This window comes from Vipera ursinii (genome assembly GCF_947247035.1).
Source record: "Vipera ursinii genome assembly, chromosome: 6".
Classification (NCBI taxonomy): Eukaryota; Metazoa; Chordata; class Lepidosauria; order Squamata; family Viperidae; genus Vipera; species Vipera ursinii.
Window position 1 is genome coordinate 83258989 of NC_139515.1, and position 20925 is coordinate 83279913.

General features: G+C 46.6%; 1 protein-coding gene across 4 annotated transcripts in view; it reads right to left on the bottom strand.

Moving 5' to 3' along the window:
* CELF2 (CUGBP Elav-like family member 2) overlaps nucleotides 1-20925 on the bottom strand; it is a 607652-nt gene that overhangs the window by 194286 nt on the left and 392441 nt on the right. For all 4 annotated transcript variants that reach the window (XM_083366115.1, XM_083366113.1, XM_083366114.1 and 1 more), the window contains exon 3: nucleotides 17512-17708. In XM_083366115.1, the coding sequence (XP_083222241.1) occupies nucleotides 17512-17708 (197 nt within the window). The remainder of the gene's footprint in view (nucleotides 1-17511; nucleotides 17709-20925) is intronic.

Below are 20925 nucleotides of genomic sequence, written 5' to 3' on the forward strand. Positions count from 1 at the left end.
GGGACAAAACTCACTTAATGAATGTCTCACTTCGCAACACCTCTCCTCCGCGAGCTGCATTGGCTTCCGGTTGCCCTCCGGGTGAGATTCAAGGTGCTGGTGATGACCTATAAAGCCCTAAATGGCATGGGTCCGGATTATCTTAGGGAGCACCTGCTGCCGGCATCAATTTCCCATCGTCCTGTGCGCTCCCACAGGGAGGGCCTCCTCAGGGTACCGCCGGTCAGTGAGTGCCGGCGGGTGATCCCCAGGGGAAGGGTGTTCTCTGTGGGCACGCCTGCCCTGTGGAACGATCTGCCTGTGGAACTCCGGACGGCCCCCGACCTTCTTTCGTTTCTCCGGGACCTAAAAACTTGGTTATTTGATTTATCTGGCCTGGACTGAGGGGTTTTAATTTTTAAATTCTTAAATTTTTAAACTTTGGGCTACTAATCGATATTTAATCTTATTTTAATTCTATTTTATTTTGTCTTTTAACTTTGCCCTGTAAACCGCCCTGAGTCCTTCGGGAATAGGGCGGTATATAAAACAAACAAACTAACTAACTAACTAACTAACTAACTAACTAACTAACTAACTAAATAAATAAATTTTGGGCTCAATTGTGGTCGTAAGTCAAGGACTACCTGTACAGTTCTTCACTCATAATGTAACATAACATTGCGGGGGGGGGCATAGTTTTACCCTGTAGCTTTTTCCTCTGTTCTCCCATCGTTATCTGATGTTTGCTTTAAATTACTGTGTAAAACTGTTTGCTTTATAGTTTAAACATAATTAAAATTTTAATCATAGGTCTATGGTATCTGCCCTAAAGATCGCTAATTGGGTAGATTCATTAAAAGAAACAAGACTGAAACATGCCAGACAAACAATTTACAGTTCATTTATTGTTCCAAATATAAATCATGCAGTGCTAATTCTTTCAAGGCAGACCTGATTATATAAATCCCTTTCTCTTGGTTGTTAATTTTATTCTTGGACAAGATACGGCGACCCTCTCAGAAAATCCCTTCTTTAAAGTCAAAGCTGTGTGGTGTGACCCTGCGGAATCCATGGCTCTTCCGGGCTTTCCAGAAACCATACATTTATTTATGCACCATCAGGTTTAATCTGTGATTCAAAGACTAACACGTGCCAGTTAAAAGCACGGAGGCTGGGCCACAAAGGGAATGTCCAAGAGAAATCTAAAAACAACCTAATGGAAATTGTTCTGCTCCTTCCCTCCCCTTTTCCTCCCTTCCTCCCTTCCCCCTTCCCTCCCTTCCCTTCCCTCCCCTTCTTTTTCTCTTTCTTTCCTTCCTTCCCTTTTTCCTTCCTTCCTTTCCTTCCCTCCTTCATTCCCTTCCTTCCTCCCCCTTTTCTTTCTTTCTTCTTTCTTTCTTCTTTCTTTCTTTCTTTCTTTCTTTCTTTCTCCTTCCTCCCTTCCCTCCCCTTTTCTTTCCTTCCTTCCTTCCCTCCCCTTCTTTTTCTTTCTTTCCTTCCTTCCCTTTTTCCTTCCTTCCTCACCCTTTTCTTTCTTTCTCTTTCTTTCTTTCTTTCTCTTTCTTTCTTTCTCTTTCTTTCTTTCTCTCTCTCTCCTTCCTTCCTTCCCTCCCTCCCTCCCTTCTTTCTTTCTCTTTCTTTCTTTCTTTCTCCTTCCTTCCTCCCTTCCTACCCTCCCCTTTTCTTTCCTTCCTTCCTTCCCTCCCCTTCTTTTTCTTTCTTTCTTTCCTTCCTTCCCTTTTTCCTTCCTTCCTCACACTTCTTTCTTTCTTTCTTTCTTTCTTTCTCTTTCTTTCTTTCTTTCTTTCTTTCTTTCTTTCTCTCTCTCTCCTTCCTTCCTTTCTTCCTTCCTTCCTTCCCTCCCTCCCTCCTGAAGTTGCTCTGTGTTGAATCTTGGTCTACTTTAGACAATGACATGGTGAAAGTAACTTTTATTCTTCTTATTTCTTCCCAGGACATTGAAATAAAATCATATGAGCCCCCTCCTTGAGGGAGATGGGCACTTTAGAAATATGAAATATAAATTAAATAAATATGCCAATTTTGAGAGGTATTTCTGCCCTTCTTTTGCTCTTGGGTGTTTCAATAATCTCCCTCTGCCTCTATCTTTTTTTCTTCCTCTTCAAACCTTCTAAAACAAACCAGTTTTCCCATCATGGATAAACTTCACAGAAATCTGAAATTCATTTATATATTTTCACACAGGGAGAGACACACATGCACACACACAGTGACCACCTTTATTATTTTTATAAATAACTCAAGGCAGCCAACATATCTGACACACCTTCCTCTTGTTATGTTCCTCACAACAACAGCCATTTTATAGATGGATTGGACCAGGGGTCTTCAGACTTGGCAACTTTAAGACTTGTGGACTTCAATTCCCAGAATTCCTCAGCCAGGAATTCTGGGAGTTGAAGTCCACAAGTCTTAAAATTGCCAAGTTTGAAGATCCCTGGATTGGACTGAGAGAATGACTGGCCCAAAGCCACCCATCTGGCTTTCATGCCTAAGGTAGGACTAGAACTCACAATCTCCTGACGATTGGCCCAAGGTCACCCACCTGGCTTTCTTGGCTAAGGCAGGACTTATTCATGCTTTTTTTTCCTATGGATATATTGCCCATATTCTATTTTTTTTCTTTTATGCCTTATTCTGAATATATTTCAGCTTCCATGAGCTATTCTTCCAGATTTTTTTTAAAGGCTTGGCTTTTTTCATAGCATCTGTGGCTCTCCTAATCCAAACAGCATTTTCAGTGCATCATTCACCTTGAAACATCTTCTTTTTTTCTCTTTTTAAAAACTCTCCTTCAAGGATAATTTCTATCCAGCATTAAGAAGAACTCTTTTTCTGCATTTCAAGGATTTTTTTCTTTCCTTCCTCACAACTTGTCTTATTTCATCCTTCAGCCTGCAAGAGTGATCCATCCTTCCTTCCTTCCTTCCTTCCTTCCTTCCTTCCTTCCTTCCTTCCTTCCTTCCTTCCTCTTTCTTTCTTCCTTCCTCTCTTTCTTTCTTTCTTCTTTCCTTCCTTCCTTCCTTCTTTCTTTCTTTCCTTCTTTTTTCCTTCCTTCCTTCCTTCCTTTTTCTTTCTTTCTTTCTTTCTTTCTTTCTTTCTTCTTTCCTTCCTCTTTCTTTCTTTCTTTCTTTCTTTCTACCTTTCCTTCTTTTTTCCTTCCTTCCTTCCTTTCTCTTTCTTCCTTCCTCTCTTTCTTTCTTCTTTCCTTCCTTCCTTCCTTCTTTCTTTCCTTCTTTTTTCCTTCCTTCCTTCCTTCCTCTTTCTTTCTTCCTTCCTCTCTTTCTTTCTTTCTTCTTTCCTTCCTTCCTTCCTTCTTTCTTTCTTTCCTTCTTTTTTCCTTCCTTCCTTCCTTCCTTTTTCTTTCTTTCTTTCTTTCTTTCTTTCTTTCTTTCTTCTTTCCTTCCTCTTTCTTTCTTTCTTTCTTTCTTTCTACCTTTCCTTCTTTTTTCCTTCCTTCCTTCCTTTCTCTTTCTTCCTTCCTCTCTTTCTTTCTTCTTTCCTTCCTTCCTTCCTTCTTTCTTTCCTTCTTTTTTCCTTCCTTCCTTCCTTCCTTTTTCTTTCTTTCTTTCTTTCTTTCTTTCTTTCTTTCTTTTCTTTCTTTCTTTCTTCTTTCCTTCCTCTTTCTTTCTTTCTTTCTTTCTTTCTTTCTTTCTTTCTACCTTTCCTTCTTTTTTCCTTCCTTCCTTCCTTTCTCTATCTTTCTTTCTTTCCTTTCTTTCTTTCTTTCTTTCTTTCTTTCTTTCTTTCTTTCTTTCTTTCTTTCTTTCTTTCTTTCTTTCTTTCTTTCTTTCTTCCTTCCTTCTTTCTTCCTTCCTTCCTTCCTTCCTTCCTTCCTTCCTTCCTTCCTTCCTTCCTTTCTCTTTCTCTCTCTCTCTTCCTTTCTGTTTTTAAGAAGTGATTTACTCAGAGTGAAACAGTATTGATTTCCATTGCCAGATAGGAAGTGCTTCTGATCATCAGCCAAATCTCTAATTTCTTTACTTGGCTGGAAATTGTATATCTTTCTGGTTTATACCTCATCAGTCAAGAGCTGGAAAGTACGATACTCCTCGGCCTGGGGCCCGAAAAATAATCTAACAGGTTTTATGCAATAGAGTACTGTTTTGGCTGTCTTGGCTGGCTAGCAGGGGAATTGTGGATGTTGAAGTCCACATATCTCCAAGTGGCCAAGTTTGAGAAACACTGCTGTAAAGTAAAAACACAATAACCCAGCTTCAATTTCAGTTGGATCTGCTAATCAACAGGAAGTTTTATTTTTGTAGTTTCGTGCTATAATATGAGTCCTTCAGGGAATTGCACAGCGGGTGTTCAAATGAAATCAGGGACCCTGACACGAACTTTTATATAAATAAATATATTTATTTTATATAAATAAATATATTTTACATCACTATATATACATCAACCGAGATAGTCAGGGAAACAGGAGCATCATGAGGTAAATCACAGAGGACACAGAAGAAAAATGCAGGAAAAAGGGAAACGTCCCCTCCAAACACACAGCACAGATTGCCTCATGTAGGAGCCAACACTCCTGTACCAATCAACCACAACTGTGTGTTCTGGCTCAGTGCACAACCCTAGCTACTAAATTTAAATAACCGAGTCAAACGGCACTAATCCGGAATCTAAGACAAATCTTTATGCATTTAGGTTGTGGCTGTCAAATATAATAGTAGTTTTTAACTTGGGAAATAGATAAGCATTGAAGATCCTTGTTTTAAGACAGGGGTCTTCAAACCTGGCCCTTTTATGACTTGTGGACTTCAGCTCCCAGCACGCTGGCTGAGGAATTCTGGGAGCTGAAGTCCACAAGTCATAAAAGGGCCAAGTTTGAAGACCCCTGTATTAAGAGAACCTCTGTTGTAACAACCCTGTGAGGTGGGTTGGGCTAAGAAAGAGAGAGAGATGGGTCCAAAGTCACCCAGCTGGTTTTCATGCGTAAGGCAGGACTAGAACTCACCATCCCCTAGTTTCTAGGCCAGCACCTCAACTACTACACCAAACTGGGTCTTATGAACTAATGTACTGTCTAAGGCAGGAGAAAGCAGTACACATCCTATAGAGTTTCCTGAACAACAACTCCCAGCACCTAAAAATGGCTTGGCTCGTGGGGTAATAATATTGGGAATTGTAGATTAACAATATCTGGAAAATCAATGGTTGGTAAATGACAAGATCAGACCTTCCTTTATATAACAGAGTCCCAGTCTATGGGGTAGGGGAGGAAAAATAGAATCTGGCCATAAGCAGCATGTAGTTTGTCTGAGCATCCATATCTTATAGGTAGTCCTCACCTTATGACTACAATTAAGACCAGAACATCCACTGCTAAGTAATGCAATAGTTAAGAGAGTCATCATGTGGCTATGTCCAATTTTATGAGCCCTTTTTTTGCTGCAGTCATTAAGTGAATCACATGGTTGTTAAACGAAGCCGGCTTCACTGTCTTTGCTGGTTGGAAGTTGGCTATGAATGCGATCACATGATTCTGGGCCACTGCAACCACTAAAAATACATGTCAGTTGCTAAGCACTCAAATTGCGATCATGTGATTACCGGGGATGCTGCAAGCGTCATAAGTATGAGGTCATAAGTGTTATAAGTCACCTTTTTCAGCAGCACGGTTGTAACTTCAAACAATCACTAAATAAATGATCAGAATTCAAAGACTGTATATTTCCTGCTAGCACAAACTGTTTCTGGAGAACAAACCTTTGAGGGAAAAAAAAGTGCAAAGAAGAGCAACTAAGATGGTTAAAGGCTGGGAGATTAAAACATATGAATAACGGTTGCAGGATTTGGGTTTGACTAGTTAGAGAAAGGGACGCAGTGGCTCAGTGGGTTAGAACGCTGAGCTTGTCGATCAGAAGGTCGGCAGTTTGGTGGGTCGAATCCCGAGTGCCGCGTAACAGAATGAGCGCCTGTTACTCGTCCCAGCTTCTGCCAACCTAGCAGTTCGAAAGCACTTAAAAATGCAAGTAGAAAAATAGGGACCACTACGGTGGGAAGGTAACAGCGTTCCGTGCGCCTTTGGCGTCTAGTCATGCCGGCCACATGACCACGGAGACGTCCTCAGACAAGCGCTGGCTTTTCGGCTTTGAAAGTGAGATGAGCACCGGCCCCTAGAGTTGGAAACAACTAGCACGCATGTGCGGGGGAACCTTTACCTTTACCTTTTAGTTAGAGAAAAGGGCTAGGAGGGACATGATAACAGTATTCCAGTATTTGAGAGGTTGCCACAAAGAGGAAGGGGTCAACTTATTTTCAGAAGCACCAGAGGGCAGGACAGGTAACAATGGATGGAAACTAATCAAGGAGAGGAGCAATCTGGAATTCAGGAGAAACTTCCTAACAGTGAAGATAATTAAGCAGTGGAACAGCTTGCCACCAGAAATTTTGCGTTCTCCATCCCTGGAGGTTTTTAAGAAGAGACTGGACAGTCACTTGTCTGAAATGGTATAGGGTTTCCTGCCTGAGCAGGGGCTTGGACGAGAAGACCTCCAAGGTCCCTTCCAGCTCTATTCTGATTGATAACTATATATTAATGTCTACAGCCCAGGTTTGAGATCTGAGTTCTATGCAACAGAGTAAGCTCCCATTCTTGCTCCCAGCTCCGGCCCATCCAGCAGTTCGAAAGCATGCAAATGCAAGTAGATAAATAGGTACCACTTCATTGGGAAGGTAACAGTGTTCTGTGTGCCTTTGGCATACAGCCACGCTGGCTACAGGACCGTGGAAAGAGTCTTCAGACAACACTGGCTCCCTTGGCTAAGAAACGGAGATGAGCTCCATGGCCTCAAGGAAACCTTTGTCTGGACTTTCTCTTTCTAGCCATACTATGCTTTCATGAGGAATCACAAGCTTTACAAAGATTCAGTGACAGAAGAGAAACTAAGTCACAAACCGAGATGCACTAGATCAGGGCTTTTCAACCTTTTCACCCATTGTACCACTTTTAGGATATGGCAACATCCGAGTACCACCAGTCACCTAGTGTTGTGACTCAGGGCCAGCCTGTGGGTCCGACAGCCGGCTCCGATGTATCGGAGGACTCAGATGTGGGGGAGGAGGGAAACGAACCGGCTGATGATGATTTGGAGACTTTGCAAAGTCCTCAGCCGGGAACCTCTGCTCAGCTGTGTGAGCCCGAGAGTGCGGAGGATGATGACCCACAGCTGGCCCTGTTCAAGGACGCCCGACGCAGGAGGCAGTCGAGCAGGGACAAACAAAGGAAGGCTATGGGACTCCTCGGGAGGAGGCACAGGGAGACCACGCCCTGAGCTCTCTATAAAAGGAGTGTTTGGGGAGAGGCTGGTTGCTGAAAGCAACTCTTTTGCTTGAGAGATAAGCTCTTGTGTGTTTACTATTAAATCTTGGCAGAAGCCTTTTAGCCTTGGACGCTTTCCAGTCTCTTCTTTTGAAATAGGGGTTGAGAGAAGAGGGCTGGTTCAGAACAGTTTGCTTTCAGCCACCCACCCCTTATTACTACGATGGAGCAGCTTCTTGCCGAAAATGCCCAGCTCAACCAGCAACTCACCTTGCTGGCCACTCAGGTGGCACAACTGCAGGCTCAGGTACATGCTGCCCCCCCACCCAGGAGGAAATGTCAGATAGCTATGCCGGATAAATTTGCTGGTAATCCAGAACTGTTTCCTGCCTTCCTGGGACAATGCCAGCTTTATATCAGCGTGAGAGCAGCTGATTTCCCCACTGACCGAGATAAGGTGGGATTCGTGTTGAGCCTTCTGTCGGGAGATGCAGCTCGTTGGGGCACGCCTCTGTTGGCACAGCCTAGCCCTTTGTTGGATAACTTTGGGGGTTTTTGTGACCATATGCGCCTCATGTACGAGGACCCGATTAAGGCGCAGACTGCCACCCGACGCCTGAAAGCTTTGAGGCAGGGTCAGCGCCCTCTACAGGCCTATATCAGCGATTTCCGGCTGCTTAGCCAGGATTCCGCCTGGAATGAGGCTGCGCTCATGGATGCCTTTCAGGATGGCTTGTCAGAGGAGATGTTGGATGAGCTGGCCCGCGTGGACATTCCCTCAGACCTGAATGGGCTGATCCATCTTTGTCTGCGGATCGATGCCCGGCTGCAGCAGCGTAAGAGTCGCCGTGCCACCCCACAGACCCCTGCCGCCCCTGTTGTGCGTGAGCCCCCAGTCCAGAGGGAGGAGCCAATGGAGCTGGGTGCCGCCAGGTCCCGTCTATCGGTGACGGAAATGGACAGACGACGATCGGAGGGGTTGTGTTTTTACTGTGGGGACCCTGGACATTTGGCTGCTTCTTGCCCGAAGAAGCGTCAGCGGGCGTCAGTGACCAAGCCTGCCCCGAGAAAGTCCCCCGCTTTGCTATCGGGAAACGGCCCGAGCCCGATCTAGACGGTGTGAAAGATCGGGCGACCCACAACAACCACACCGAGCGACGCCGTTCCGATGGTGCCTGTGAACCTCCACGGCATTTGATTTTGGAGGCACGACTGATCCTTCCTGGCAAGCCAGAGGGGATTCCGGTCCATGCCTTAATTGACTCTGGGGCTACCACTAACTTTATGGATTCGGCCTTTGTGGCCAAATGGGCTGTTCCCCAGTGTCCAGTGGATCCGCCCATGCTTGTGGAGACCATCGATGGTCGAGTGCTCCTGTCCGGGCCTATCACGGCCGCCACGCAACCCGTGTGTATGGCCATCAGTACCCATGTGGAGGCCATTCAGTTCTATGTCACTTCGGATCTGCACTTTCCCGTGGTCTTGGGACTGGCGTGGCTCCGGGCGCATGATCCACAGATCTATTGGTCTCAGAACTTGGTCACCTTCCCAAGTTTGCAGTGCGTGGACCACACCCGCCATATCTGTGCCGGCCAGGTGGAGGGTTCCCCAGGGGTTTCCTTGCCTCCCGAACTGTCCGACTTTGCTGACGTGTTCAGCGAGTCAGAGGCGGACCAATTACCCCCGCACAGGCCCTACGACTGCTCCATTGACCTAGTCCCTGATGCGCCTCTCCCAGTGGGGCGTTTGTACTCCATGTCGGAGCCCGAGTTGGCTGCATTGCGGGACTTCCTGACGAAGAACTTGGCTCGTGGTTTCATCCGGCCCTCGTCCTCGCCAGTGTCTGCGCCCGTGCTCTTCGTCAAAAAGAAGTCGGGCGAGTTACGGCTTTGCTGTGACTACCGGAAACTCAACGCTATCACGGTGCGTAACCGCTACCCGCTGCCCCTCATCCCCGAGCTCTTGGACCGACTCCGGGAGGCTAAGATCTTCACGAAACTGGACCTGCGTGGAGCTTACAACCTCGTCAGGGTTCGGCCGGGTGATGAGTGGAAGACGGCGTTTGGTACTCGCTATGGACATTTCGAGTACACGGTGATGCCGTTTGGCCTGACCAACGCCCCCGCTGTGTTTCAGCATTTTATGAATGACATCTTTCGGGATCTGTTGGACCAGTTTGTTGTGATTTACCTGGACGACATCCTGATTTACTCCCCGTCGCGTGAAGCGCATCATCAGCATCTCCGTCAGGTCCTGCAGCGCCTCCGGAAACATCGGCTGTTTGCCAAGTTGGAGAAGTGCCAGTTCTACCAGGTGACCATTGATTTCTTGGGTCACCGCATTTCTCCTGAGGGCATCGCCATGGAACCGAGTAAAGTTGAGTCGTTGCAGAGTTGGCAACCCCCGCGTCGCATGAAGGATATTCAGCGACTTCTTGGATTTGCCAACTACTATCGGACATTCATCCCTGGCTTTGCTGCCTTGACAGCCCCCCTCACCCGGCTCCTGCAGAAGAAGACTCGGTTCCAGTGGAACGCCCCCGAACAACAGGCGTTCCAAGCTTTGAAGGACGCCTTCATGAAGGAGCCCATCTTGAAGCATCCTGACCCGCAACGGCCGTTTGTCGTGGAGGCGGACGCCTCCGACATTGCCATTGGGGCCGTGTTACTCCAGGCAGCGACGCCCAACGGTACCCTTTTCCCTTGCGCGTATCACTCACGGAAATTGAATCCCTCGGAGCGCAACTATACCATCTGGGAGAAGGAGCTGCTGGCCATCAAGGCGGCGTTCGAGGCTTGGAGGCATCATCTGGAGGGGGCGCGGCATCAAATCGAGGTCCGGACGGACCACAAGAATCTGGAAAGCCTGCAGACCGCTCGGAATTTGAACCAACGCCAGATCCGGTGGTCCCTCTTCTTTGCGAGGTTTGACTTCCGGGTGCGGTACATACCAAGCGGGCATAACCAGAGAGCGGATGCTCTGTCCAGGAAGCCCGAGTACACCCGAGTGGAAGACAAGCTTCCGCCCAGGACCGTGATCCCCGTCGAGTCTTTTGCTGCGGTGCGGGAGCCGGTGGATATACGGGCTCGGATCCGGGAGGCGCAGCAGCAGGAGGCGTGGGTGGCTCAGCGGAAGGAAGAGGTGGGGCCAGATTCGCCTTGGTCGGTCACGGATGGACTCCTGTATTATCGTGACCGGCTCTATGTTCCAGGAGGGCCACTCAGGGGACTCGTCCTCAGCCAATGTCATGATAACCCGGCTGCGGGGCATTTTGGCCTGTTCAAGACTCTGAACCTGGTCTCCCGTACGTTCTGGTGGCCCCGAGTCCGACACGATGTCCAGTCTTATGTCACCTCCTGCGTCCCATGCAGGCAGGCCAAGTCAGCGACAGGGGCCCCGCCTGGTTTACTGCAGCCTTTGCCAACGCCCAAGAGACCCTGGGGGGCTGTGTCCATGGACTTTCTGACGGATCTACCCCCATCCTCCGGCTTCACGACAGTGTTTGTGGTGGTGGACATGTTGACCAAGATGGCGCACTTCATTCCCTGTCGCGGCTTACCGTCAGCTCGCGCCACTAGTCGCATGTTCATCCAACAGGTGTTCCGGCTGCACGGCCTTCCCGATAGAGTCGTCTCCGATAGGGGGGCCCAGTTTACAGCCCGCTTCTGGCAGGAGTTGATGCGGGCGTTGGACATTAAGGTTTGCCTCTCGTCCGCGCATCATCCTCAGACCGACGGGGGTACCGAGAAGGTCATCGGCATCTTAGAGCAGTATCTGCGCTGCTACGTTAACCTGCAGCAGGACAATTGGGTGGACTATTTGGCCATAGCCGAGTTTGCCTTTAACAACTCGCAGCACACCTCCACGCAGATGACACCGTTCTTGGCCAATGTGGGTTATCACCCTCGGTTTTTCCCCCTTTCTCCCGTGGACTCACCGGAGCCGGCAGCGAACGAATTCATGGCGGAGTTACAGGCGATCCATCGGTTGGTGCGACGGCAGCTGGAGAAGGCCAAGGCCGACTACAAGAGGTTCGCCGATCGGTCGAGAAGGGATACGCCTCCACTATCGGTGGGGGATCGGGTCTGGCTGTCCACCAGGAACCTACCATCCACTCGGCCGGCGAGGAAGCTGGACCACCGATACCTTGGACCGTTCCCCGTCGAGGCCGTCATCAATCCGGTCGCCTATCGTTTAACTCTGCCACGTTCCCTGCGCGTGCACCCCGTCTTCCATCGGTCCTTGTTGGTCCCCGAACAACCGGCTTGTCCACTTCGCCAAGCGGAACCTCCCCCATCAGGACCTCGTGATGGCGACAGCACCCCCGAGTACGAGGTCGCCAGCATCAGGGATTCCCGCTGGCTGAAAGGTCGCTTCCAGTACCTGATCGAGTGGAAAGGGTACGGGCCGGAGGACTTCACATGGGAAGGCGCGACCGCCGTTCATGCCCCTGCGTTGGTGACTGCGTTTCACGAACAGTTCCCATCCCGACCGCATCCGGATCGGCAGACCCGGGGGAAGGGCCCTGCGGTGCGGGATAGTGTTGTGACTCAGGGCCAGCCTGTGGGTCCGACAGCCGGCTCCGATGTATCGGAGGACTCAGATGTGGGGGAGGAGGGAAACGAACCGGCTGATGATGATTTGGAGACTTTGCAAAGTCCTCAGCCGGGAACCTCTGCTCAGCTGTGTGAGCCCGAGAGTGCGGAGGATGATGACCCACAGCTGGCCCTGTTCAAGGACGCCCGACGCAGGAGGCAGTCGAGCAGGGACAAACAAAGAAAGGCTATGGGACTCCTCGGGAGGAGGCACAGGGAGACCACGCCCTGAGCTCTCTATAAAAGGAGTGTTTGGGGAGGGGCTGGTTGCTGAAAGCAACTCTTTTGCTTGAGAGATAAGCTCTTGTGTGTTTACTATTAAATCTTGGCAGAAGCCTTTTAGCCTTGGACGCTTTCCAGTCTCTTCTTTTGAAATAGGGGTTGAGAGAAGAGGGCTGGTTCAGAACACCTAGCAAGGTGTCAAAAACTTGACACCCCCCCAAAAGGAAAAAAAGTGATGAAGTACAGGTAGTCCTCGACTTACAACAGTTTGCTTACTGACTGTTCGAAGTTACAATGGCACTGAAAAAATGAATCAGTTGCCGACCCTGGAGATGCTGCAATATTCCAGCTGATCGGCGCTTCTTCTGGGCTCAGAAACGCCAGGATCAGCGCCGAGCTCCAGCTGGAGTCTGGCGCTGATCCTGGCGCTTCCGCTGAGCCCTGACAGCCCTGCAGCTCCAGCCGTCTCTCACTCAGGCTTCTGCGGTGCTGCCACCAGTTCAGCTCAATCCCCTCCCCCGCTACCACTTTTCTAGGATGGTTGCGTACCACCTGCCAGGTGCCAATGTACCACAGGTGGTACCCGTACCACTGGCTGAAAAGCCCTGCGCTAGACCGATGTCAGATAGCAATCTCCCAGAAATGGAAAATAAGTTTGAAGCTATTTATTTTGAAATATAAAAAGCTATCAGCCAAAAAAAAAAGGGAGGGTAAAGAATTTGAATGGCAATAAAACGTACCTAGTAAAAACAGAAAGAGAGAAGCCAACATTCCAGCTCATCTATTCCCGTTTTCTGCTTCTTTACAACCAAATATAAACAGATAGAACTAACTGGGCATAAACGAAGGACAAGGACATTGATGGTGAAGAAAGACTTCAGTAGATCAGCTTCGGTTTGTTTTGCACAGCCTGCTCCGTGCAAAAATGTGCATGTGGTTTTAATAAGCCCACAATCAATATTGTGCTCTGTCAATTACAAAACAGGCTGCAGCTGGGATGCAACAGTCTGAAAATCCCCAGTCTGCTCAATTGCTGAGATGTCCAAGTATTTAACTCTAATGCTGCTGGGATGTCTTGAAGAGGACAATCAGATTTTTGTTCAGGACAATGACCAACCCCTTGAAAAAAAATGTGTTGAAGAGAGACCACTGCCTTGAGATCATTTGGCCATCTGCATACGGTAGATATTGTATTTGCTGCAAATGTGAAACTAAAGAAGATTGAAAGAAAGTTGAAGAATTTGTCATACAGGTAGTCCTTGACTTACGACCTTACAATTGAGCTCAAAATTTCTATTGCTCAGTGAGGCAGTTGTTAAGTGAGTTTTGCCCCATTTTATGACCTTTTCTCCCTTGGTTGTTAAGTGAATTACTCAGTTGTTAGGTCAGTAACATGGTTGTCAAGTGGCATTTGACTTTGCTGTCAGAAATCACAAAAGGGGATCACATGAGCCCGGGACCCTGCAATCAACGTAAATATGAATCAGTTGCCAAGTGTCTGAATTTTTATCACAGAACCGTGGGAATGCTGCAATGGTGATAAGTGTGAAAAACAATGTCATCTTTTTCAGTGCCATTGTAACCTCAAGCGGTAACTATTCTTGTAAGTTGTACGTTGAGGACTACCCGTATAAGATATAACAACACGAAAGTCAAAAAAAGTTAGCCACTGAAACCATGAGTTGACTGCTCTTTTCAATCTCCCAAATTATGCTCAGGATTCAAATGTCCTGTTACCCATAAACGAATCTGTTTTGACTCATCCCCCATTAAAATATGGGGGGCTTTTGCCCAGGTTCACTTGGTGCGCCAGTTGCGGCCCTATCTGGACCGAGATGCCCTACGCACAGTCACTCATGCGCTCGGGACCTCCCGGTTAGACTACTGCAACGCTCTCTACATGGGGCTGCCCTTGAGGACCACTCGGAGGCTTCAGCTGGTGCAGAATGCAGCCGCGCGAGTTGTGATGGGAGTCTCCCGATACTCCCGTGTAACACCTCTTCTCCGCGAGCTGCATTGGCTTCCAGTTGCCCTCCGGGTGAGATTCAAGGTGCTGGTGATGACCTATAAAGCCCTACATGGCTTGGGTCCGGATTATCTTAGGGAGCACCTGCTGCCAGCATCAACTTCCCATCGTCCTGTGCGCTCCCATAGAGAGGGCCTCCTTAGGGTGCCGCCGGTTAGGGAGTGCCGGCGGGTGATCCCCAGAGGGAGGGCATTTTCTGTGGGCACGCCTGCCCTTTGGAATGATTTACCTGCGGAACTCCGGACCGCCCCCGATCTGCGTTCATTTCGCCAGGACCTGAAAACCTGGCTTTTCGATCTATCAGGCTTGGACTGAAGGGGTTTTAGCTTTTTAATATTGTTTTAATTGTTGGGCTTTAATTAATTTAATTCATTTTAATTTTATATTATCTTTTTATATTGTCTTTTATATGCTGCCCTGTAAACCGCCCTGAGTCCTTCGGGAATAGGGCGGTATAGAAAACTAATTAAATACATAAATAAATAAATAAAGTGGGTTTACCTCTCTGGAGAAGACTGTAATGCAGGAAAAGGTGGAAGGAAAGAGAAGAGAACAACCAGCAACAAAGTGGATGGATGTAATTGATAGTGGTGAAGGATGCATCAAATAAGCTATGGTGGCGCAGTGGTTAGAATGCAATATTGCAGGCAAACTCTGTCCACAGCCTGAAGTTCGATCCTGACATCCTTCCAAGATCAGTAAAATGAGGACCCAGATTGTTGGGGGCAATATAAATCTAAATGGTATTGCTATTGCTATTAGAAAGCTGAAAGACCAAGTTAGGGCGAGATTGTCAAGGAAAAAAAATCTGCGTGGTCCCTAAAAGTTAACATCGATTCACATTTTAACTCTTCTTTCCATTTTCTCCCTGTCTTGCCAAAAATCGGTCCAAATTGCATCCAGATTGGCTCCTATGATTTTCTGTCCTACCTTTGGCTATGTTTATACATGTGTAAAAATCAGCAAAGAATGCAGCCTATTCTTAAGTTTTATATTAAAGGACTATCCTCCTTTTGATATGCAAATGTCCCTGCAAATCCCTCTGTATTCCTGTTCTTCAAATTATTGCTCTGAGTAATGTTAGTTTTTTAAAAATACAGCAGGTGGTAATGTGAAAAAAGCTAAGAAGGGCTGGATTTGGTTAGTAGGTGGATGGGAGATGACCAGGGAATTTCAGAGTCTCAGGTCTGATTAAGTTGAAAGTTGAAAAAAAAAATCTCCTGGAAATCAGTTTTTTTTTAAAAAAAGTAAACCAAGCTCTATACAATAAGTAGTAACTGTTGACATAATATAGTCCTCCTGTTTTCTACACCAGCGCCAGTGATAAATCAGGTACTCTAAAAAATGCCCTTAAATTCTCTTTTAAATTAAGATAAATCAAATTAGTAGTTTTCCCACATCCTTTGGCAGTGAAGCTCATGGTTTACACTTCACTGATAATCCTCATTTAAATTGCAGCTTAATAAAAAGGGCAATGGAATGCCATCACAACAAATCAAATCCTATCAAACCAACGTATAAAAGTAGAACTTCTCTCCACATTGAAAAATAACAACAGGAGTATAATTGCGGCATTTGAGAATCAGTTCAGAACAAGGAGAACATTTTCAAGAAATTCTGCAGACCAATTTCAGTTGCCAACACAGGCAGTCCTCAACTTATACCCATTTGTATAGTGACTCTTCAAAATTACAGTGAGACTGGAAAAAGTTACCTGCAGCCAATGGTGGGATTTAAATATGTGAACAACCGGTTCTCTGTGTGGATGCCGGTTCCGGAAGTCCATTCTGGGCCTGGGCAACAAAAAATTAGCTACCGGTTCTGCGAACCAGTTGAATCCCACCACTGCTTACAGCCCATTCTCACACTTACAACCGTTACAGAATGGTGACAGGGTTACATGATTAAAATTCAGGCATTTCACAACTGGCATGTATTTATGACTGTTGCACTATCCCAGGATCATATAATTGCCATTTGCAACCTTCCAAGCTGTCTGGGATCCTTTAGAAGCAGTTTGATTCTGAAAGATATTGTCTTTTTCCTCCCTCGTGACAGTAGCTGAGCAAAGCTGGAGGAAATTGAGCATGACCGAAGCAAGTAAACAAACGTCCTGAAATAGAGACACGTAGGAAATTCAAGATGTTTGCATGTGGAGGGCAAAATTAGGGATGTGCAGCTTTGACAGCTGCAGGCCCCTTTCAAATGCTCTCCGTGGCGAATGTATCTTGCAGACTCTCGGTTGCAAACCACAGTTAAAGAAGCGGACTTATAGAACGGCGACATAAATTTCAACTTGAGAAGCTCAGATCGCCATGGCTCTGCAAGCCAGAATCGGCAACCATGTCTGATCATGCGTGAGCAAACCAGACACGCTGTTTAGAAGGATTGCACGGGTCTTTGAAATGACCACATCAGCCAGGTCCTCCGTCTCCATCTGCTGAAACTGCTAAGCTATAGAAGGAAAAGTGTAATGTGTACTAAACTATTTGGAGACGTCAGTGGGGTAGAATGACGAATTTGATTGCAGAGAAGAAAGCAACAAGTAAGCTAGCTGAGGGACAAGGAAGTCATTTATGAAGCCAGACAAGGGTTGGAGGACAGCCACCAGAGATAAAAAGAGAAGAGGATATTTGTAGCTCGGAGTTGAAATGTGGGTCCTGCGTGCTCTCTGAGTTTTGTTGTTTTCTCGCAGACATTTCATTACCCAACTAGGTAACATCATCAGTGCTAGAAAGGAGTGAGTTTGCTCTCTGCTATATGCAAGTGGCTTACCTTGTCACTGTTGATGGGAATGTTCTTGGTGGATCTTTGATTAGTCTGTTAGCTTGTTTGCCTGACTTAATAGTACCTTAATTGGGGTATTGTTTACTGCTCGACTGTTGGTACGCTGTTGATTTTGGTGTTGAGCTCTGCTTATCTGGGTATTGATTGCTAGTGAGGTGTTTTGTTCTTTTTGTTTCCATTTTAGCTTTTTTAATTGTCTCTTTTGAAAGGTATGCAGACGTTGTTTATCTCTATGTGACTGTTGATGGCGGATTTGTCTTAATGGCAGTCTTACAGGAATTCTCCAGTGTCCACAAACACTGACGGGGCAAGATGCTTGTATATAAACAGAGAGCAAACCTTGAAGCACTGATGATGTAACCTCATTGGGCAGTGAAACACATGCAAGAAAATATCCAAGCAATCTCCAAGCAATTCCCTTCTAGAATTGATGATATCTCGTCGGTAATGTTTTACCAAATAACCATGGTGGTGATGGATGGTTGGATATAGAAACCATTTCCCAAATCCTGAGAGGCACTAAGAAACCTTACAGCCAGTTGGAGGAGAAGCCCACCAACTCAATAAGAAGACCTCTATGGTCCAGGGTGCCAATCTGCCCTTACCTTTACTTTGGGGTGGGTTCTGACTCCGATCTCGGAGTACGTTGATCTGGTAAACAGCTCCGTAAGGCTCAAAAAGTTCTTTCAATTCTTTTTCCGACCATGAGCGGGGGATCTGCCCGACAAACATCTTAATGGCATCGGGGTCAGGTTGATCTGAATGATCCAGAGCGCCATTCATTTTGTTAGCTGTGCCGTTGCTAGTAAACACAAGAGACAAAGGGAGAGAGAACGTGGTTAGAGAAACGGTACTTTGGGGAGAGATGATTCAAGGCCAACGAACAAAAGGGGAGGGAAAAAAGACAGTGGGCCTGACTAACCCATCCAGGTAAAGTGCTACAATTAACCAAATAATAGCCACAACCACCACAAAACAATAACTTATTACATTTGTTTGCTGCCCGATTCTCAATCAACAATGCTGGGCAGCTTGCAATAGTTGAAGAAGTTTCAATAAACCAATAACGAACATTTGTTGTCATCTATGCCCTCATGATCTCCGCCTTCTGGATTCCTTAAAAGGATGTCTGAACCATGGCAGATCTTGGAAGAGCCATTATTCCACCCCCGCTAATGGCAGAATAAACCAAGTTTAAGCATCCCAAAGGTGCTTTTTCAGGAGGCAAGTAGACTTTCTTGTTTTTCTTTGAAGACGTTTCGCTTCTCGTCCAAGAAGCTTCTTCAGCTCTGACTGGATGGTGAGGAACCATTTGGGGTTAAGACCACACAGACTCATCCCCGACAGCCTGCGCCTGTCTCCAACCGTGAAGGGACCCAGGGCAGAAAACATCCAGCAGCCAAGAAGGCCCCACATCCATTTGCACCACTCAGGTGACCCTGAGGACACAGGTAAACCTCCAAGCGGCCTCAAGGACTCTCCAAAAGAAGGCAAATGACCAGCTGTCTGCAAGGAGTATAAGTCCTTCCGTTCCCCACCATCCAGTCAGAACTGAAGAAGCTTCTTGGATGAGAAGCAAAACGTCTTCAAAGGAAAAACAAGAAAGTCCAGTTGCCTCCTGAAAAAGCACCTTTGGGACCACCGTGACCCTGGATGACTGAGAATCTCCACAGACAAGCTTAAACATCTCACAAAATGGCTGATCAGCCTTCTCATGGTTGGATATAAAATGTACTTTCAAGTCATTTCCACTCTCTCCAGGATTTGGGAGAACTCTAAAAAGTTAATTGAAGCCTATTGATGTGTTCAGGGATGTTGTTGCTTTAGAATATGGAATAACAGAGTTGGAAGGAACCTTGGAGGTCCTCTAGTCCAACCCCCTGCTCAGGCAGGAGGCCCTACGGTACTCTGAACGAATGGCTGTCTGATCTCTTCTTCAAAACCTCCAGTGTTGGATCACCCACAACTTCTGGAGGCAGGTTGTTCCACTGATTAATTGTACTAACTGTCAGGAAGTTTCTCCTTAATTCCAGATTGGATCTCTCTTTGATAAGGCATGAAGCTGAGGGGTACATAAATAATTTTGCTGGGCACAAATTGGTAACACTGTGGCCCAGTTGCTTTCCCGCTTTCAGTATTTTGTTTGCTCCCCTTTTGTGAGTAAGGCCCATTCCCTTCCCTTCAGCCTGGGGTGTAAGTCCATGAATTAGATCAGGGGTCTTCAAACCTGGCCCTTTTATGACTTGTGGACTTCAAGTCCCAGAATTCCTCAGCCAGCTTTGCTGGCTGAGGAACTCTGGGAGTTGTAGTCCACAAGTCATAAAAGGGCCAGGTTTGAAGACCCCTGAATCATATGGATGCTGAAAGGACAGAGCAATCACTTCAGTTCTGCTTCAGAAGGTCGCAAAAGGGGATCATGTGACCCCCCCGGGACACGGCAAAACTGTCACGAATACATGCCAGTTGGCAAGCATCCGAATTTTGATTACATGACCACGGGGCTGCTGCAACAGTGGTTAAGTGTGAAAAACGGTCACAACTCACTTTTTCAGTGGCTTGATAACTTTGAACAGTCACTAAACAAACGGCTTTAAGTTGAGGACAACCTGTATGTGAACATAAGCCCGTGCCCTTCATTCTGTTTTTTTTTAAAACTGCCACGAATGCGGAAGGGAATTCATATGGCTTTAATGGGTGAATTTGCATGGAAACTGAGCATGGAACGAGCGGAGGAGGCCCACCCAATTGTGTCCTAGTTTTCATTGTGCCCTGTCTTGTGTTTCAAGGCTCCAGATAGACCCGCCATGAAATGAAATGGGACGAAATGGGGAATTATCAAAAGAAGCAAAACAACCCACCAGCTTGGGAGATGAAAGAGGGAGAGCGTTAAAAGGAAAAGGATGGATGTGCCGTGTGCGCACATCCATTTCCAGTGAAAGGTAGGGACAACGCTCTTATTTTGGTAATGATTCCAGAATGAAAAACGGCCGCAGCGCCGAGTGATGGAAAGCTTTCAAAAGATGTGATACAAAGTGCAGCGGAGAACCAACACAAGCTTACAGAAAGCAAAAAAACCTGCAGCTATTGCACATATGGGGTGGGGTGGGTGGGGGGAAATGCATTAACAGGGTTGCTAATCCCAGGTTAAGCAGATTTCTTTTTTTAAAAAAATAAAACCCCTAAATTTAATATTCCTTTGGTCAAATGCAACAGAGGTGTAATTTCCAGAGGGGTGGGAACTTCAAGCCCTTACATCGGGGGGGTCTTCAAACTTGGCCCTTTTTATGACTCGTGGACTTCAATTCCCAGAATTCCTCAGCCAGCGTGCCTGGCTGAGGAATTCTGGGAGGTGAAGTCCACGAGTCATAAAAGGGCCAAGTTTGAAGACCCCTGCCTTACACTAATGAAGAGGTCTCCAAATGTGATGTTTATGGAGATGCTCAGTCATCCAGGTCATGGCTGCCCCAAAGATACTTTTTCCCCCCCTTGCAGACATTTTGCTTCTCATCCAAGAAGCTTCAGAACTAGAATTCACCATCTCCTGGTTTTTTAGGCCAGCCCCTTAACCGCTGCTGCCTTATGCTTCTGAAATGGCAGGTGAAATATACAGACAAAAATACAAATTAAAGGCTGAAGATTAATTCTCTCCCTTTTCCCATTAGAACCTGACATGTCATTTGTATGCAATTGTGGGGTCCGTGGGGGTCTCACACGTGATAAGCTGGAATGGCTTGCTTAGAGCGGGTTAGCACTTGTGCGAACTCCGTGATTGGTTAAGCCGTGGCATAGTTTAGCATGTTGCATGAACTGGACCGCCAGAGTGTGGTTAACAAACTGCGGCTTACAAATAATACAGTTCTTTGCAGATGTGGAAAAAAAATATGGTTGCAATTTCAGGTCATATGCTTGAGGTTGATAATGTGTCTTGTTTCAGTTTAAATGCTCTAATTTTATAGCACGCTGTCAATTTCACCCTCGTTTTTCTTTTGCATGACTCTTGTCAACGAAATTAGATTACG